The 21,777-nt window shown below is 42.2% G+C and overlaps 1 protein-coding gene across 5 annotated transcripts in view; it reads right to left on the bottom strand.

Moving 5' to 3' along the window:
* Positions 1-21,777, bottom strand: part of ACSL6 (acyl-CoA synthetase long chain family member 6) — a 231,806-nt gene that overhangs the window by 49,438 nt on the left and 160,591 nt on the right. For all 5 annotated transcript variants that reach the window (XM_075856443.1, XM_075856442.1, XM_075856444.1 and 2 more), the window contains exons 7-10: positions 19,702-19,880; positions 7,797-7,829; positions 5,531-5,582; positions 2,794-2,867 (exon numbers count right to left, since the gene is read on the bottom strand). In XM_075856443.1, the coding sequence (XP_075712558.1) occupies positions 2,794-2,867; positions 5,531-5,582; positions 7,797-7,829; positions 19,702-19,880 (338 nt within the window). The remainder of the gene's footprint in view (positions 1-2,793; positions 2,868-5,530; positions 5,583-7,796; positions 7,830-19,701; positions 19,881-21,777) is intronic.

Here is a 21,777-nt window from a genome sequence, read left to right on the forward strand (position 1 = left end):
GGCATGCACTGATTGGCTATCCAGTAGCGCCTTTCTACAGTACAGTACAGTACGGTACTACGTGTTCTGTACTGCTCTTTACCTCCACCAAGATGGGCTGCTCCTTCGGACACCTGGTGAGAGTGGGTGGGTTTATTTTTCTGGTGCACGGTGTACTTGGAAAAAAGCTCCTGTCCTCATTACATAAAGTGATTTACAGCTTCCAGCAGTTTACTGATGTTTATATGTAAGGACTTGCTTTATCTGTATTAGTTTTCGGCCTAATCTTTTTTTTCTTATTTTTGGTTGACATTTTGGGGCTTAGGAACCAATTACTAATTTTCTATAGAGTTATGGTATCAAGGTACAATATTTTCAACTTACAAGGGTCATCCTGGAACCAAATAGTATTGTAACTTGAGGGACCATACCAGGCTTAAAGAGGCTCTGTCACCAGATTTTGCAACCCCTATCTGCTATTGCAGCAGATAGGCGCTGCAATGTAGATTACAGTAAAGTTTTTATTTTTAAAAAACGAGCATTTTTGGCCAAGTTATGACCATTTTTGTAGTTATGCAAATGAGGCTTGCAAAAGTCCAAGTGGGTGTGTTTAAAAGTAAAAGTCCAAGTGGGCGTGTATTATGTGCGTACATCGGGGCGTTTTTAATACTTTTACTAGCTGGGTGCTCTGAAGAGAAGTATCATCCACTTCTCTTCAGAACGCCCAGCTTCTGGCAGTGCAGATCTGTGACGTCACTCACAGGTCCTGCATCGTGTCGGCCACATCGGCACCAGAGGCTTCAGTTGATTCTGCAGCAGCATCGGCGTTAGCAGGTAAGTCGATGTAGCTACTTACCTGCAAAGCCGATGCTGCTGCAGAATCAACTGTAGCCTCTGGTGCCGATGTGGCCGACACGATGCAGGACCTGTGAGTGACGTCACAGATCTGCACTGCCAGAAGCTGGGCGTTCTGAAGAGAAGTGGATGATACTTCTCTTCAGAGCGCCCAGCTAGTAAAAGTATTAAAAACGCCCCGATGTACGCACATAATTCACGCCCACTTGGACTTTTACTTTTAAACATACCCACTTGGACTTTTGCAAGCCTCATTTGCATAACTACAAAAATGGTCATAACTTGGCCAAAAATTCTCGTTTTTTAAAAATAAAAACGTTACTGTAATCTACATTGCAGCGCCTATCTGCTGCAATAGCAGATAGGGGTTGCAAAATCTGGTGACAGAGCCTCTTTAAGCTAGAGGGCATAACTAATAATTTGTTCAGTATTAACAAACATGTGAATGATGAGGAATAATAGATACACTAACTGTCCAGTACGTGATAGTTAAGAAATCAATGTGTGGATGTCAGGTATTTTTTAAGAAAGGTATATTCTAATGCTGTCCTAAAGGCAAACACATGACAACACCAATATCCAATCTGCAAATGACATACTAGATGCCATTCATTTCATTTAAACAGAGAATTTTTGAGACATATAGATTTTTGTCTATAGGCTATAAAACTAGCTCGCATTGAATTTGAGATCATTAATAAAGAAAACCTATGGTTCCTCACATAATATTTATTCTATTTTGTTGTTAGAAAGTCAATTATTATGACATCATTTTCCCATATAGGACCATTTATATTTTTGTGATGTACTGATGTCCAACATAACCCCTCTTTCCACTGACAAAATACAGCAGCATACACATTGCCTGTACTGCGTTGATAGTATCTGGAAGAACTGGTGCAGAAAATCTGACAATGACGTATCATCATTTCATATGTAGGCAAATCCCATTATTTTTTCATGTAAAAGAGCTACTTAGGGAATATGCAGTGAAGCTTCTTGCATTCAACGCAACCTGATCCAACCTAAGTCAACAGTGAGTTGTCATATTGATTAGGTGCTCCAAACAAAATAACGGGAGAAGCGACTGCCTGTGACATCATTCAGGACAGAAGCACTTATTAATGTGAGATAGTCCTGTGCAGTCAGACACTATTACATGGCACACAATTGCCTGTATATCCCTATTTCAAGATGCTCTTTGAGCTTTAACATTAAATAGTGAAACATGAATTCACCCAAAACTGTCCTCAATTAGTTAAATAGAATTAGAGAAATTTCCCTTATATATATCCCTATAATAAAAATCACTCCCGGTACAAGTGGGAACTATCTGATGATACATATACATATATCTGAAGGGACCTGAAATTACCCACCGTTGTACTGTACATTTTTCAGCAGAATAAAAGGTGAAATTTAAAGCAAGCCGGTATTCTGCAAAAAAACAGCCTGTGTCTGCTGCCAGACTCACAGGGAAACCAAAGGGAATCAAATTCTCTGCAGCCTCCCTACGCTATTGTATCTTGTAAAGTGTATTCGGGAATCACTGTTTATGTAAAGAAATCTGAACCTACTCTTAAAGTCTTGCTCACTTTTCAAGTTAGGGTATGGGATAGAGAAAGCTATCATTTTGCACATATAATTATGTTTAAATGTACTCATCCAGATGCTACCCGCACATAGGGATGTATGTATGTATGTATGTATGTAGTATTTTATCATTACTTTTCAAGTAAAAAGATACACATACCTCAGTAATATGAAAGCGTTAAAGGAGTAGCTACTGAGGGAGGGTTTAAATAAAGATATTATTGGCAATAAGACAAGGGGAGGTTATAAATTGTGTATTCAGCACTGGTTAAGAATAATGTATAATATGTATGACACATGAACAACAAGTAATGTGCGCTCATGTCTACCGTTATATATGCCTAAATCACTTTCCAAAGTATTCACCTCTGTCACTTTTAAGAAGCCAGAAAAGTCAGCTACAACGTTGCCGTGGGTTAGCATGGCACCTTTGGGATTGCCTGCAATAGAACAGAAATACAACGCAAGTGATTTGATTGTACAAAATAGACACAGAATATCCCAGACACATACACCATTGGGGCTCATGTATGTAAAGGGTCAGTAGTGGGAAATGTTTGTCTTTAAAAAATAACATTTAGGCTTAAAACATTAGGTACTTGATGCAGTTTTAGGTGCATTTTTTTTAACCAAAGCCAGAAGTTTATCCAGCAGGTAGAAGAAGTAGAAGTCCTTCTTTTAGGGCATGACCAGACGTTGCGGATTGCTCTGGAATTCCGCTGCGGACAGGGATAGATAGTAGTGGATAGTATATTGGATCTTCTGCACAACTGAGAACCTACAAAGTGGTGCCAGACAACAGAAAGCCGCCACCATATTTTACCCCACAAACAGCAATAACGTTTCAACATCTGCATGGGCACCTCAGCTTTGGGGCCCCATAGAAGCTGCTGCGGTTGTAGTTAGCCCATGCGGGGAAGAGCCAAGAGTCTGGGTTAGGGCATGACCACACGTAGCGGAATTGCTCTGGAATTCCGCTGCGGACAGTCCGCGGCGGAAATCCGCAGCGTACACGTTTCTCCATTGCCTTCCAGCTTTTTAGTAGGGTTCGTTAACACGTTGCGGACAATTCCGCTGTGGAGCATAGGCTACGGTGCGGAATTTGGTGTCCGCAGCATACAATGGTTGTTGCGGACGTGTCGCGGACTTGTTGCCGACTCATTGCAGAATTTCTCCATTGACTTCAATGGAGAGTCAAAATTCCGCAATGAAGTCCGCAGATGTTATGTGTGCTGCGGAGCGTATTGGTTTTACTAACATGACATTTCTTCATTCTGGCTGGACCTATGTATTTCTAGGTCTACAGCCAGACTGAGGAAGTCAATGGGGCTCCCGTAATTACGGGTGACTACGTGTGTGCACCCGTAATTACGAGTGACTACGTGTGTGCACCCGTAATTACGGGTGACTACGTGTGTGCACCCGTAATTATGGGAGCGTTGCTAGGCGACGTCAGTAAATAGTCACTGTCCAGAGTGCTGAAAGAATTAAGCGATCGGCAGTAACTGTTTCAGCACCCTGGACAGTGATTTCCGATCACAATATAGATCAACCTGTAAAAAAAATAGATGTTCATACTTACCGAGAACTCCCTGCTTCTTCCTCCAGTCCGGCCTCCCAGGATGACGTTTCAGTCCAAGTGACGGCTGCAGCCAATCACAGGACAATCACAGGCTGCAGCGGTCACATGGACTGCCGCGTCATCCAGGGAGGTTGGGCTGGATGGCGAAAGAGGGACGCGTCACCAAGAGAACGGCTGGGTAAGTATGAATTTCTTTTTACTTTTACTAGGGAAAGGGCTGTCCCTTCTCTCTATCCTGCACTGACAGAGAGAAGGGAAGCCCTCTTCCCCTCAATACACAGCGGCTAGTCCGCATCAATTTAATGCCCATTTTAGGCAAAGCCGCAACAGAATCTGCAACGCAGATTCTGTGCGGCATTGATGCGGACAGTGTCGGAAGAACTCCGCCACGTCTGGGCATGCCCTTATACTTGTCCTTCCTCTTGAATCCACTATTGGTTTTGGCTCAGAAAACTGCTTAAAAAAACTACAATGTGGTGCGGTTTTACGGGCGGAATTTCTGCTGCGGAGAGCAGTGCTGAAAAAAATCCAAAAACGTTTATACTTATTCCTTTCCATCTGTGCGTAGTCTGGCCTCCTAAGATGACGTTGCAGGCCATGTGATCAATGCAGCCTGTGATTGGCTGCAGCGGTCACATGGGATGAAACGTCATCCCAGGAGGCCGGACTGCAGGAAGAAGCAGGGAGTTCTAGATATGTATGAATTATTTTTTTTCCTAAGTTGCGATTTTTGCGGCAGAATCGCTCCGATTCCACCGCAAAAGTCTCAACACTTGGCTTTCTGTTGCGGGTTTTACAACCCCATTGAATTCAATAGGGTAAACCCTAAACAGAAAAGCATCGAAAACGCAGAATAAATTGACATGCTTTGGATATAAATTCCGCACGGCAGGTCTATTTATTAACATTTATGCTGTCATTGTTTCTTTCTGTTAAAGTGTAGTCTGAACTCCTGGGGTGACGCTGAAACCCATGTGACCGCTGCAGCCTGTGATTGGCCGCAGCAGTTACATGGGAGGAAGTGTCATCCCAGGAGGCCAGCCTGGAAGAAGAACAGAAGAAAGCGCCGTTATGAAAATGCCCGGGTTGTAAGTATAAGCATTTTTTTTCTTTTCTGAGTTGCGATTCCACCGCAAATGTCGCAACACTTGGCTATTTGCTGCAGATTTTACATCCCCATTGATTTCGACGGGTAAAGCCGGCAACAGAAAAGCAACAAAACCGTTGGATAAATTGACATGCTGCGGATTTAAAATCCACACCGCATGTGAATTTATGAACGTTTTCACTGCAGTTTTTTTCCACAGCGTGGCATGAGATTTTTATTTTTATTCACTTTGCTGCTACTGTAAAAGCTGCAGAATTTCCGCACAGAATTCTGTTGCAGAAATTCCCACAGAGTTTACACTACATGGGAACCGGCCTTAAACTGGGACACAAGGCATGTTGTAGAAACATATACAGAAATCAGGACAAATTTTCTTTATTTGCTGTAATAGGAGCGAACTAATATTTACTCACCTGTTGTACCACTGGTGAAACAGACAATAGACAGATCTTCAGGTGTAGGTGGCTGCAAACAAGATAAAAATGTCATATTAAATGTGCAGCAGAAAATAGACGGACAGACAGACAGACAGACAGACAGACAGACAGATAGATAGATAGATAGATAGATAGATAGATAGATAGATAGATAGATAGATAGTATACACACATACTATATGACTAAAAGTATGTGGACCCCCTCCTTATTATTTAGTATTTCAGGTGCCACTGTGCATTGAAAGCTTCATGAAATGAAATGGGTTTCTATGGTCGACCAGGTGCACCATGCACAATGCGAAGCGTTGGCTGGCGTGTTTTAAAGCACGCCGCCACTGGACTCTGATGCAGTGAAAACGTGTTATCTGGAGTGATGAATCATGTTTTACTATCTGGCAGTCTGATTGACAAATCTGGGCTTGGGGGATACCAGGCTAAATTTGGAGGGGACAGTATTTTAAGTTTTTGGCTAGGCGTCTAATTTCCAGTGAAGGGTAATGTTAATGCTACAGCATACAAATACATTTTAGACAATTATATACTTCCAACTTTATGGCAACAGTTTAGGGAAGGTCCTTTCCTGTTCCAGCATGACTGTGCCCCTGTGCACAAAGCAAGGTCCATAAAGACATGGTAAGGGGATTACTAGTAAGCGGTGGAATACAATGAGTCAAATTCAGTAAGATACGCATGGCGCATCTTTGGCTGTCTGTGCGCCAGAAATTGTCTGCTTTGAAATTTACGCTATAATTTACAAAAATTTCTGTTGTAAGTGATGGTTAATCTGTCAGTCTGTTGGAGACCCCGCCCCACCGCTAAACCATACTCACTTAGCTCGTGGAAGGCCCCGCCCACTTATACTATAAGTGTGGCGTTAAGCCTTTGATAATTGATAGTTTGACGGGTTTGGTGTGGAGGAACTTAAATTGTCTGCACAGAGACATGAGCTCAACCCCATTGAACACCTTTGGGATGAATTGAAACTAAAATTGCAAGTCAGATCTTCTCATTCAACATTAGTGTCTGATCTCACAAATGCTCTTTTTTTGAGTGAATAGGCACAAATTCCCATAGGCACTCCAAAATTATGTGGAAAGTCTTCCCAGCAGAGTGGAGCCTGTTACAGCTGCAGAAGGGGGCCTAACACCCATGATTTTGGAATGGGATCTCCAACAAGCTCATATAGGGGTGATGGTCAGGTATCCACATACTTTTGCCATATACAGTAGGATAGAAAGATGATAGATAGATAGATAGATAGATAGATAGATAGATAGATAGATAGATAGATAGATAGATAGATAGATAGATAGATATTATAGATAAATAAATACTGTAATTATATAGATATGAGTCTCTGTGTCTTGTCCCAATGTGTCTGTATATACAATACACAATGTTATTCCCTATGGGGAACAAAGATGCATGCAATCTTACCACTATCGCAAAAGTTCTGATATTTAATTATTTCCACCATAGGGAATAATTGAAGTGATTTGTGGCCCTAGCCCAACAGTTTTTTTATTTTGAGGATAGTCGCTCATCACGGAGTTTGCCTCTTCAAGACAACCTCTTTTCAAATTGAAGCCGACCCCACAATAAGCTGATTGCCACAGGTCCAACTTCAGCTGGTATTGCTGGTGAAAGGTGTGACTGGCTGTACATTTGTGGGTCCCACCTCTTGGACCCACGCCTATGTTGAAAATAGGAGCTGTTGCTATAACTTCCATAGAAGGGAAAGGAGAGAGCCACGCACATGGGTGTCCCTCTCTTTCTTTTTCTGCCCAGATGTGGCGGTCTGTGTGAGCCCTGTTCTCACCTAGGTCCTGAGGTGGGACTCATATCTATCAGAGATTTATGGCATATCCTTTACATATACCATAAATGTTTGTAATGGGAATACCCCTTTAATGACATGTGGAACAGCTAGTACAAACTAAAATACTTATTGCAGAAATGGGCCAATACAAAAGATAGAAATGCCTATGCATCTCTGCAATATCATATTTTCACAGCTACAAACAAATGTGTTAGCAGAGTCTAAGATCCTACCGTGCAAGCTGCAGTGCATAAGGTATATTTAGGTTTATAAAGTAAAATTTCACCTTTAAAGAGGCATTAATAACAATTCTGAGATATCATTTATTCAAAATGCCCAATTTAGTTGTGAGCAAATTCTAATAATAACATGCAATTTACCAACTGTGTTAGTTTTAAGTAGAGCTATCTTCAGCACACTTACAACTGGTGATCTTCTGTTCTTCTGCCCACATTCCTATAGATAGAAAATATAATGTTAAATTTTAAGTATTATATTACTATTCGGGTATCACCAATATATAATCTCGCTATCACTGGAAACATATCCATTATATAAAGAGAATTATCCTGCAGGTACCAGAAGACAGTTCAGAGTTTCAGATATTCAGATTCAGTTATCGCCACTTGTCGCAAACTAAGAGGAGCAGAATACTTAAACTGAGAGACCTTGGTTTATCACTCTGGCAGATCACCACGCGCCTAGACCGAGATGTCAGCACTGTTCAATGTTGCGCGTCCTGGAGGTTGGGAGAACAACAACGAACGGGAATTACAGCATGAGGAGCGCAGAGGCGAACCTCTGCACGGACAGATTGTCTGATCGTCTGGCGTGCAGTGATCCATTCTGTACTGCAAGTGAAATTGGATGTTACATCCCAAGCCTAGGGCAGCAACCATTGTCGACACAAACCATCAGTAGGCGTTTGCACAACATTGGGCTACGAGCCAGAGGTCCAGCTACAGGTGTTCTATTGACCACATACCACCACTCTCAAAGGCTATCATTGTGTACAGCAAGATGGCAATGGAGGCTGGAATGGAGATCTATCCTCTTCAGCGATGAGTCACACTTTTGTCTCGTCTGGAGACCACGTTGGTAATGCTATGAAGAGGCCTTCACAAGGGAACGTCACACTGCTCCTACTCCCGGGGTCAGGTGTGGGGTGGCATAATGTACGGTAGCCAGACCACTTTAGTCTTCATTTCAGGTACACTAACAGTTCGGTGTTACATTGATTTGGTCGTGTAACTAGTGGTACGGCCATTTCTCCAATGTTTCCCTGAAGCCGTTTTTCAACAGGACAACGCCAGGCCGCATGTTGCTCATGCTACTGTGGGCAGCCTGTGTGGCCGTGCTACCATGGCCTGCAATGTCTCTGCACTTGTATCGCACCGAACACATTTGTTCGGCAATTTCAAAGGGAACTGCCAGCAGCCAATCTTGATGATTTGCGTTCCCAAGTGCATTCAGCGTGGCATAACATTCCTCAGGCAACCATTGATAACCTCATTGATAGCATGCCAAGGCGTGCAAAGTACGTGTATTTGTGCGCATGGCGCTCATACTCGCATAATACTTCCATGATTCCAATACTCTTCCTTCCTGGTGTTGCAATTTCAATGTTGAGGAGTGTACATAGTGAAACCTCTTTGAGCCGACCACCCAAAATTGCACTGAAAGATGGTCTTTTATGGAGGTGGTCCAATCAAAGAGAAAAGAAAACAGGATGCAGGTTAAAATGTGTAATACAGTCAGCACACATGTATGGCACACAAATAAACAGCGCTCTCTTGGTCCCCAGCATTGTTCCCCGTCTCATTTTTAGGTCACAGAATGGTTCCACATCTCATTCCTAGTCCCCAGCATGGCACTCCCTCTCATTCTAAGTCTCCAGCATGGCTCCAATCTCATTCCCAGTCCCCAGCAGACTCCCCTCTCAATTCTGTTCCCAAGCATGTCTCCCTTCTCATCCCATGTCCCCAGCATGGCTACCCTCTCATTCCTATTCCCCAGCACAGTTCTGCTCTCATTCCTGATCCCCAGCCTGTTTCTGCTCTCATTCCTGGTCCTTTGCATGGCCGCTTCTCATTCCTAGTCCTCAGCATGGTCCCACTCTCATTTCTTATCCTCATTAGGGCTCCATTCTCATTCTTAATCCCCAGCATGGCTCCCCCTTTCATTTTTGTACAGTACACCAGCATAGCTGCCCTTTCATTTCACCATGGCCCCCCTCATTCTTAGACCCCAGTCAGGATGCACTCTCCTTATTCCCCTCACTGCTAGCACTTCAGTGGAAGTATGCAGGCTCCCTTGCTCAGCGATCGAGTGGGCTGTTCAGCGCAGCATGATGCGGCACCCTCCCCTTCTCTAAAAGCCTCCCACCTCCTCCATCCTTCACTTTAATGCTCCGTGGTGCTGGAAATGCTCCTCCTGTAACACGATGCTGGTAGCTTCTCTCTCCTAATGGCATGATGTTGCACGATACTGGCTGCTTCTCTCTCCCTGATGTGACAAGCAAGTCTCCTCCTCCTGCACCCTCTGGTACGGTAAAGCGCCGTGGCGCGGACCCGCGTCCAGATGATTTATAGCATGTCTAATTTGTGGACTAATCAAAAGGGTTCCCACAGAAAATTTTGATTAAAAAAGTGGTCTATGATCAGATAGGGGATGGTTCTGCTTATAGAGGGGCTTCCATAGACTATAATGGTGGAGAAAATTGGTCACAGAAAAATGTAGTCTGGATGGTGTGTGTGTGGGGGGTCTTCTCTGCACACCATTCAGCCATAACAGTGAAACCATCTGTCTAATATTGTGTAGGTCCCACTCCTGTTGCCAAAACAGCTCTGACCTGTCAAGGCATGGACTCCACAAGACCTCTGAAGGTGTCCTGTGGTATCTGGCACCAAGATGTTAGCAACAGATCCTTTGAGTCCTGTAACTTGCGATGTGGGGCCTCAACGGATCAAAGTTGTTTTCCCAACACATCCTACAGATGCTCGACTGGATTGAGATCTTTGGAATTTGGAGGTCAAGTCAACACTCATTACCCTTTATGTCATGTTACTCAAACGATTTGTGAACAATTTTTTCAGTGGGGCAGGGCGTATTATTCAGCTGAAAGAGGCCACTGCCATTAGGGAATACCATTGCTATGAAACGGTCTACTTGGTCTGAAACAATGTTTAGGTAGGTTATACGTGTCAATTTAACATCCACGAGAATGCCAGGACCCAAGGTTTCCCAGCAGAACATTGCCTGGAGCAACACACTGCATCTGGCGGCTTGCCCCTTTATGATCTCTTCCCCAGGTAAGTGACACACACACACCTGGCCATCCACATGATGTAAAAGAAAAGTAGTCAGACCAGGCCACTTTTTTCCATTGTCTAGTTTTTATGCCAATTGTAGGTGCTTTAGCAGTGGACTGGGTTCAGCATGGGCACTCTGACCGGTCTGCTGCTAAGCAGCAAGCTGTGATGAACTGTGTGCTATGACACCTTTCTATCATAGCCAACATTAACTTTTACGGCAGTTTGTGCTACAGTAGCTCTTCTGTGGGATCGGAGCTGATGGGCTAGCCTTCACTCCCCACACAGATCAATGAGCCTTCGGCTGCCATGACCCTGTCGCTGGTTCACTGTATGTCACTTGGACCACTTTTGGTAGGTACTAACTACTACATACCGGGAATACGCCAACATGACCTGCTGTTTCGGAGATCTCTGACCCAGTCGTCTAGCCATCACAATTTGGTCCTTGTCAAAGTCACACAGATCCTTACGCTTGCCAACTTTTAATTCTTCCAAAACATCAACTTCAAGTACTAGCTGTTCACTTGCTGCCTGATATATGCCACCCCTTGACAGACGCCATTGCAACAAGATAAGCAATTTTAATGTTATAGCTGAACGTTATATATATATATATATATATATATATATATGTATATATATATATAGTGAAGGAAATAAGTATTTGATCCCTTGCTGATTTTGTAATTTTGCCCACTGTCAAAGACATGAACAGTCTAGAATTTTTAGGCTAGGTTAATTTTACCAGTGAGAGATAGATTATATAAAAAAAAAAAACAGAAAATCACATTGTCCATGATTGATTGATTTAAAATGCCTTCATAATTTCTAAAAAGGTTGCTACAGCTAAGGTTGCAGAAGCAGGGACATATAGGGTATGTTCACACAGAGCTTTTTTTCAGGCTGAAAATTCTGCCTCAAAATTCTTTCTGGAATTTTGAGGCAGATTTTGATCTGCCTGCATGCCGTTTGCTGTGTTTTTCGGGAAACGCTTTCTCTAACTCATAGGGCATGTCGATTTTTTTTTTTTAATCAATGGAAGGCGTTTTCGGATGGTTTTTAGCACATTTTCTGACGTGGTTTCCACCTCAAAAATCGTGTAAAAAAACACTGTGTGAACAGGGCCTTACTCTAGGATACACATTGTGGCTGCTAAAGAACCTTTTTAAAAAAAAAATTAAAAAAGATATCAGTCCAGCAGTGGGAACTTTCTATAAAAGCCATCTGCGACAGACTGCTTCTGCTAGAAAAGATAAGTAGTGCTCATGAAACAACTCTCAACTCTGTATCTCTTTATAATTGTCAGGTTCTAATATCAGAATGAGATGTTCCTACAAATATTATTTACTAACGTGAGAAGATTAGATTTTATCTCCCCAATGTATGCAAATTTGCATGTAACGCAACTGCAGAGAAAGGGTTACATAGTTACATACAGCAGTTACATAGGTTGAAAAAAGACACAGGTCCCTCAAGTTTAACCTTTCTCAATCAATTACCCGTCATTCATTGCTGTATTAGTTATGACCCTCAATGGCATTTGTCAGTAAATAAATATGTAGCCTTTTTTTGAATGCCGGCATAGTGTCTGCCATCACTACCTCTTGGGGTAGGGTATTCCATAGTTTAACCCCTTGACGCATTATCATGTACATGCACGTGATAAGTGTCATAGGGAAGTATGGAGGGCTCTCACGGGCTGAGCGCCCTCCATACCCTGCGGGTGTCAGCTGTGCTTTACAGCTGACAGCCCAGACTAACAGCCGGGAACAGTGATGGCGCTGTTCCTGACCGTTTAACCATTCAAATGCTGCGGTCAATCATGACCGCAGCATCTGAGGAATTATAGAGACCGGGGCGCCCCCTTGAAAAGTTCATTGGCGCCCCCACACTGCGATCAGGGGGTGCCGGTGGTTGTCATGGCAGCTCGGGGACTAATGAAGGCCCCCAGGGCTGCCTTTTGTCTGCCTCTGTTAAGCCGTGTCATTGGCACGGCTCAACAGAAGCCTGTGAAAATAAAGATATACTGCAATACATTAGTATTGCAATATATTGTACCTAGGGCAAAGTTATTAGTAGTGAAAAAAAAAATATTAAAAGTTTAAAAAAAAAACCTTTTCTCATTTTTCCTCTAAAGGGATGTAAAAATTAAACAAAATTGGTATTGCTGCGTTCGTAAAAGTCTGAACTATTACAACATACCATTATTTAACACGCACGGTCAACGCAGTAAAAACCAAAAAATGTAAACCGCCAAAATCGCTTTTTTTGGTCACTTTAGCTCGCAAAAAAGATATAATAAAAAGTGATTAAAAAGTTGTACGTACCAAAAATTGGTACCAATAAAAACTACAGCTCGTTCCGCAAAAAATAAGCCCTCACACCGGTCAATCCATGGAAAAATCTAAAAGTTTTGGCTCTCCGAATGTGGTGAAACAACAATATTTTTTTTTTAACAAAAAGGTTTTTTCTTTTTAAAAGTAGTACTATATAAAAAAAACGATATAAATTTGGTATTGCCGTAATCGTATTGCCCCACAGAATAAAGATCAGTTGCCGCAAAAACGAAAACCCAAAAATTAATGTAGGAATCGCAGTTTTTTCCAATTTCAGCCCACAAAGAATTTTTTTTTCATTTTCCCAGTACATTATATGGTACTTTAAATGGTGCCATTACAAACTACAACTCCTCCCGCAAATAATAAGCTGGCACATCACTCTATTGATGGAAAAATAAAAAAGTTATGCGTCTTGGGGAGTGAAAAACGAAAACGAAAAAAAAAGAAATATGTCTCGGTCCTCTGTTAAGAAACCTTTAATATATGTTAATGTCTAAAACGCCATTTTTCCACACATCCTTTGTAAAGTCCCTGAAAATAATTAATCATGTGCCAGTCCTTTGTATTGACCACACATATACTAATGTATACTGTATTAATAAGATCACCCCCTAAGGAATCATTTTTCCAAGCTGAACAAGCCCAAAATTTGTAGTCTTTTATTGTAAGAGACCTCCCATCTCATATAATATTCTAGTCGACCAACCCTCTCCAACTCTACTATATTCTTTATATCTTTCTTTAAAATATAGAAAGCCTGGTTTAAGAAACTGCTTGCTGGAGTAAAGATACTAATCTACTAAGGGTATTCACACAGGGAGTTCAAATCGCGGTTCATTGCAGCGGTTTTGCCTCGATTTCACGAAAACTTCGATTTTACAGTAAAGCACACTGCATTTTAGCCCTACGTTTAATGTATACATCAAGAAAGCTCCACATGTCTTCAATAGCCTGGCGCCCTTAGTGTCCTTTTGGCATCAGTCGTGCTTGTATACATTAATATACCTTTTTATTTAAAGATGGAATAGCGTAGTAGACTACAGTTTTCCATCCCGCCAGATCCCGCACAAAAAATGTATTCATAACATTCGAGCCTGTGGGTGGTGGATGCTACAGTCACATGCCTCCGTTAAACATATACGTCAGGACTCTCTGTGATGTAATATGTATGGACAGTTATCACTGGAGTGTTCTGATGTAGCAGCCCTAACACATTGAGTGCAAAACCCTTACAGCTACCCATGGGAAGCTCCAGTGACATAGCTTTCTGGGCAGAGATCCCGGCTGCTTTGCAGGGGATTTTGGTCCGCCATAGGGGTGGTGTCTGGAATGCGCTGAACACTCTGGCCAGGGATTTAAACATCGCAAAGCTACTGACAACTCTGTCCATATATGGAAAGTGACGTCAGGGGCTACTCCATGGCTGGAGTCCCCTGCAAGAGCGCTTTTGATGCTCTGGCGCAGGACTACAGAGTTGAAAGCTCCATATATGGACAGTGATGTCAGGGGGTACCCCAGGGCCAGAATCCCCACACTGAGAGCTTCTGACACTCTGGCTGGGTACTCAGATGTTAAAAGCTCCTGACATCACTGCCCATATATGGACAGTGATGTCAGGAGTTTCCCCAATGCAGGAATCCCCTGCCAGGGCGCTTCCGACGCTCTGGCCTGGTACACCAGTGTTGAAAGCCCCTGACATCATGGCCATATATGGACAGTGACATCAGGGGTTTCACTAGGTAGTGCTCTGCCCGTGGAGTTCCAGCGACGTATCCCAATGTATATAGTAGGGTATGTTGCAACCTTCCATCGGAGGTATATGTCAGAGTCCTCGAGACGTATACCTCCGACAAGAGGTTAAAAACGCACTGTCTAATCACGGTAATAAATCATGGTTTCACAGCACTGTGTGAGTATACCTTAGGACAGGGTTTGGGCTGTCTAAGGAGCCTCATTAGGTGCCAGTTGTGATGGCTCATCTACTCACACTGGGCCCTTCACCTGGGGAACGTATGGTTGATATCAGCCTGTGGAAGCTGTGCTGACAGTGTGTACACAAGTATGGATATACTGTAGTTTTGCGTGGTGCTAGGCACAAGGTCTTCACTGTAATCGCTGTTGTCTGGTTCATGGCCAAGGACTTTTTTTTTACTATTATTTATGTGAAGCACATGTTAAATAAAGCTGGCTGAGGTAAGTTTAAAATAAAAATAAAAGTCTGACACTGTCTTGAGCCTGTCGACCCCTGTAAACAGTGATCCTATATATGTATAAAGTCATGTAGCTATACCATGAATGTCCAAAGTGGGAATATCTACATACACTTTGCAAAGTATATGAATATCTATAAATTAATTAGTTTTTTTTTAGGATTACATTCAATGCCAATACACCTGCATGTGTCTTCCATTAAATCCCATTGAAAAAAGTATACTGAGCAGTATACATCTTTTTTGCATACAGGTATATTAAAAAGCGTAGTAAACAAAATCAAAATAGACATAGAACCCGCAGTACATTCCGTCTGAAAAACCGCACCACATCGTGGTGTGTTTTATCGAACAAAATTTCTGCTGTGGAAAAAAATGCTTATACTCACCCCCTTCCTCTTCTCTTCTGCATAGTCCAGCCTCCTGGGATGACGTTGCAGGTCATGTGATGCTGCAGCCTATGATTGGCTGCAGCGGTCACATGGGATGCAACGACATCCCAGGAGGCCAGACTGCAGGAAGAAGGATAGACTCTTGGGTAAGTATGGTATTTTTTTTTCCTTAGTTGTGATTTTTGCGGCGGATTCGCTGAGACTCCGCCGCAAGAGTCGCAATACTTGGCTTTCTATTGCGGGTTTTGCATCCCCATTGAATTCAATGGGGAAAACTCGCAACAGAAAAATCAACGAAAGCACGGCACAAATTTACATACTGTGGATTTAAATTCCGCACTGCAGGCCAATTTATTAACATTTACGCTGCATTTTTTTCCGCAGCGGGGGCGTGGGATTTTCTAAATCTCATCCACTTTGCTGCTACTGTAAATGCTATGGAATTTACGAACAAAATTGTATTGCGGAAATTCCGAAGCGTTTACGCTATGTGGCCTCTGCTTGTGTAACACTTTGGCACGTCACACAAGAAGTTTCAGGCATTTTTTTTAATTATTATTTTTTAAACGCAGAAAACATTTTATGTTATTTATTATTCTCAGCATTCTCTCGCTCCAGTATTTTTGTGTCCCTTTTTTTTTTTTACATGTTTTTCCAAGATCACAAATAGAAATGGGTCTAATCTAATCGAATCTAATCTAATCAGTACGTACGTGTCATTTTATGCATTTCAATGGCAGACTACGTATGTTAAATGTCGCTATATATTATACAACATACTCTTTGTCATGTGCACAGTCCTGTAGCTGCAGGACACGGCTGAAAAGTTGTTGAATAATTCTTTGGGTAAACCGTTATTCCATTTGGGGTCTATTGCAAAAATTGTGGCAATAAGTGCAAAAATGAGCGCGATGTGTGACAAGACCCTTATTTTCAATGTGTGATGCACCCAAAAAAATATTAGGCCAAAATCACACACACAGTTTTGGTGCAGTTTTTGTATCAGTTAAATAAAAATCAAAGCCAGAAGTGCAATCAAAAGGAGGAAAAGAATACAAGAAAAGGCTGATGCATCTCCTTTTTTTGTGTCCATTCCTGTGTTTGGCTCAAAAAAACTGAGCCAAAACTTGCCCCAAAAACTGCATCAAAAGTGTGTGTGTGTGTGTGTGTATGTGTGTGTGTGTGTGTGTGTGTGTGTGTGTGTGATCCTGGCCTAAGGGAGACCTACCAGAAGAAAACTAAAATTAAAGTAATTTATGTTTAATATCTTAGGCCACATGCACACAATGCTTATTACGTGCAGATTTACTGAACAGTTTTTTTCTGCGCCAAATCCGCAGAATAATAGAGTACCAGTAAAGTAAAAGAGATTCCAAGAAATCTGTCAAGAATGTCAATTTATCCTGCGTTTCTGTCTCAGAATTGTATTTGACAAGTTTATTTTAAAAAAAAGCACCAGAATCGGCAACAGATAATCCGCACCTGTTTCCTCATCAAAATGTTCCTCATCAAAATGTAAAATCCGCACCTAAAAACGCATAACAAAATGCAATAATAGGTGCAGATTTTACCTCGCGGAATTACCTACGTTTATTTGCAGTTTTGATTTTTCACATAAAATTCCGCAAAGTGTGCACTTGAACTTGAAAGTCGCAGGACTGAAAGGCTATGTAACCCTTTGAAAGGCTTTATTTTTTTAATAAATTGAGAATACTTTGTAAATACTTTTTATTACAATTCTTTTTACTTTTTTAGATATGGCTGCTCTGTATTCTCCAAACAGAGCAGCTGTATCTAGTGCTATTCACTGAATCTGTCAGTCCCGCGGACCTGATGGCTTCAGTGACAGCGGGTCACGCAGGATCCACCTGAAATCTATTACATCTATGTTCATAACTTAGATGTGATAGTTTACAGATGGATCCTGCGTGTAATAGACACGCAGAACCCATAGTTGCTGAGGCGGTCAGGTCCGCGGGACTGACGGATTCAGTGAAAAGCGCTAGATACAGCTGCTCTGTATAGAGAATACAGAATAGCTATATCTAAAAAAAGTCACAATAATTTGGAATAAAAAGTACTTATTAAGTTACACAAAACACATTGGTGCACCGTTTTATTACAAAAAAAAATGTTGCCTTTCAAAGGTGTACATAGCCCTGAAGTCTAAGGCCATGTTCACACGTAGCGTAAACATTGTGGAATTTCCATCCGGATTTTCTGCACGGAAATTCTGCAGCGTTTTCGCTACATAAATTCACATGCTGCATATTGAAAATCCATACAGCAAGTAAATTTTTCCTTGATGCAGACTGTTTCTGCAGCGTGTGGATGAGATTTGTTTAAGGCCGGATTCACACGTGTGTGTTAGGTCCGTGATAAACGGACCGTATGCCGGCAGTATTTCCCAGACCAAACACACTGCAGACAGCCGGGCTCTTATCTATGACACTAGGAGTCCCTGCCTAGCTGTGGGAAAACTGTCCCGTACTGTAATCATGTTTTCGGTACGGGACAGCTTTCCGCAGCGAGGCAGTGACATCTAGCATCATAGATAATTATGATAAGAGCCCGGCTCCCTGCAGGGTATTCGGTCCTGGAAATACTGCTGGTATACGCTCCGTATATATCACAGACCGAACACGCCCATGTGGGTCCGGCCTAAATCTCATCCATTTTGCTGCTACTTTAAGGGCTTATTTAGATGAACGTGATATACGTCCATGCAGCGTGCAATTACGCCGCAAAAATCGCAACTCAGGAAAGAAAAAAACAATCATACTTACCCAGAACTCTCTCCTTCTTCCTGCAGTCTGCCCTCCTGGCAAGACGGTGCATCCCATGTGACCCCTGCAGCCAATCACAGGCTGCAGCGTCACATGGCCTGCAACGTCATTCAGGGAGGCCGGACTATTCGCAGAGAATAGGGAGGGGGTAAGAATGAAGCCTTTTTTAATTTCACATCGCTGCTTTTTGCAGTGGAAATTCCGTTCGAAACCCCTTATTGGACAGAAAGTGCTGCAGGTTCCAGGTCGGAAACGCTACGCAGGTTTTACGCATCATATCCGAACTGTGAGAACCAGGCCTATACGGTGCAGGATTTCTACACAGAAGTCAGAAGTGGTTTCAAAAGGATGGGAAAATATAAAGGAAGAACTTATACTTTTCCTTCCTCCTGGATCCACTTCTGGCATTGGCTCAAAAATCTGCATAAAAATCTGCAACAAAAACATAATGTGGGAATAATCTTTCTAAAAGGGGATGCCGGCTTGTTAATGAAATTGGTTCTCTAGTATCTGGCTGGAGGACAATGATAAAAGAAAAGGGCAGTACAGTAATAAGATTACCTGTGGACATTGCAAGTATCTTTGGCACATGTCACTTCTTGAAGCATTTTACAAGCTGATCTTTCTGATTTCCCAAAAAATGCTTTTAAAATACACTTCAAGAACGCTTGCAAATATCAAAAACGCTTTCATAATCAGCTCTGGATTTCAGAAGCTGTTTTCTCTTGAAATTGAAATTTTTCAGCCTGAACACATGCCATGTGAACATAGCCTTATAGTCTGCAGACAGGCACTTAGCTGGCCATGACATCTGGATTTTATAGGGGCAGTGTTAATCTAAAGAGCGCTGGAGTGAGATTCGCCTAATTTAACAGTCGCACACCTCTTGATAAATTAGGCACATCTCTGGCTGTACTTGCACCAAAAAGTCAAATTTACTCCAGCAAAGTACATATTTGTACTTTAATTTATGCCAATTTCTGGCATAAATTATAGTAAATTCATCAAGTCGTGGAAGTTCCTCCCCTTCCTCTAAACCCCATCCACTTTTAAGTATAATGCCGTGAGCAGCGCAAATGCCTCAAAAGTCAAAACTATTTGAGCAGATTGAGACTTTTGAGGCATTTCCTACTTTTCTACTGTAGAACGAATAATAAATGGGCCCTATATCTATGGCTTCTTATGGAAGTCAGTGCGATGGTCATGGTCCCATTCTGCATAGAACATTGCAAAACTGCATCCTTTATGGAAGGTGACTAAATGATGGTGATTTTAGTGAAGTATTACCTCCAGTTCTTGCATAGTCTGAATGCGCACAGAGCAATTTTTTCCTCTTTCCACCAGCTGCTGGTCCACCGCATCCATGAGAACTACAGACTTAAGACCAGGAGTTTCTCCTTTTTCAACATTCTCTAGGAGGATTTTGGCTTTTTCTGGTTTGTCGCATATTACTGTTGAGATATCGGCTGCCAAATACACATTAATAGAGTGATAAAACAGATATTTTAGTGGATACACATACACAATACCAAACTTTACATGCATAGTAATATTTTGGCTAGTATCACCTCAATATATTATACGCTCATATTGAATTTCTCATTTATTTGTCTCTATTTTGTAGGTAGTATAAGCAATTTGCTCATAAGACAGGACAGGTTCTGACATCATGCTTTCCGGTAATAAATCCCAAAGAGAGGGTTTAAAGCAGATTGTTAAAGCATAAGTGCGAACCCAGCCCTAAAAGGGATACTCTGTTGTACCTGTTCATTAGGATGTCCCCCAGAGTCCTTTTTTGTGTTATGATCATTGCTTAGCAGCAGGCCTCGGGAGAGAAAATAAGACTGCTGGATTACCAGGCTCCTCTAGAGGCCAGTGATGTCACTTGGTATATTGCAGTAAGGCTGTTTGTGTACTGATCTGGCATTGCAACCAACACCTCCAGACCACAGTGTTAGAATCAGGAGTTTTAGGTATTTATTACTCTAAGGCCGGATTCACACGAGCGTGTGCATTTTGCGCACGCAAAAAATGCGGCGTTTTGCGTGCGCAAAAAGGCACTTAACAGCTCCGTGTGACAGCTCGGTATGATGCGCGGCTGCGTGCTTTACGCACAGCCGCCATCATTATGACACTCCGTTTGGATGTTTGTAAACAGAAAAGCATGTGGTGCTTTTCTGTTTTCATTCATCCTTTTCAGTGCTGTTGCGCAAATCACGCTTGTCCCACGGAAGTGCTTCCGTGTGACATGCGTGGTTTTCACGCACCCATTGACTTCAATGGGTGCGTAATGCGTGAAAAACGGCCAAAGAACGGACATGTCGTGACTTTTACGCAGCGGAACAACGCTGCGTAAAAATCACGCACATGTCTGCACGGCCCCATAGACTAATATAGGTCCGTGCGACGCGTGTGAAAATCACTCGCGTTGCACGGACGTATATCCCATTCGTCTGAATAAGCCCTGAGGCTGTTTGTGTATTGATCTGACATTGCAACCAACACCTCAGGACCCCAGTGTTAGAATCAGGAGTTTTAGGTATTTATTACACTAAGGGTATGTTCACAAGGGCTATTTACAGCTTAAAAATCGAAAACAGAACGCCTCCAAACATCTGCCCATTGATTTCAATGGGAAAAACGGCATTCTGCTCTGACGGGGCGTTTTTTACAAAAAACGGCAGCGAAAAAGAAGTGCATGTCACTTCTTCAGCCATTTTTGGAGCCGTTTTTCACAGACTCTATAGAAAAACAGCTCCAAAAACGGGCCTTAAAAAACGCTGTGAAAAATGCGACTTTGAATAAACAACGTCTGAAAATCAGGATCTGTTTTCTCTTGAAAACAGCTCCGTATTTTAGGACATTTTTGATTTTGTGTGTGCACATACCCTAAGCATGGAAGCATTTGCGTAGACATGAAGATGGACCAGTAGGTAGGGGGTTGTTGGTGTCCTGGTCAGTGTTGCCTTTCTAATCAGATTCTGCTTCATGGTTTATTAGGGCTTGTTCACACGTAACATAATTGCTGCAGAAAATTTCTGCAGCAATTCCGCAGAAACTAGCAGAAATTCCGCTGCAGAAAAACAGCACCTTTCAATGCTGGGAGATGGTGACATCTGAAAAACGCAGTAGTTCAGTCCACTTTTCGCAGCAGGAATGAACATGCTACAGGTGAATTTCTGCAATGAATTTTTATGCAGCGTGTGGATGAGATTCATTAAATCTCACCCACTTTGCTGCTACTATATTCTGCTGCGTATTTTCTGTCCGCAATTCCGGAAGGAAAATACACAGCAATTCCGTTACGTGTGCACAAGCCCTTACTGCCATGTACATGTAAACCCATACGTACAGCTTCATGTA

The sequence above is a fragment of the Rhinoderma darwinii genome, chromosome 3 (assembly GCF_050947455.1).
Source record: "Rhinoderma darwinii isolate aRhiDar2 chromosome 3, aRhiDar2.hap1, whole genome shotgun sequence".
Taxonomy (NCBI): Eukaryota; Metazoa; Chordata; class Amphibia; order Anura; family Rhinodermatidae; genus Rhinoderma; species Rhinoderma darwinii.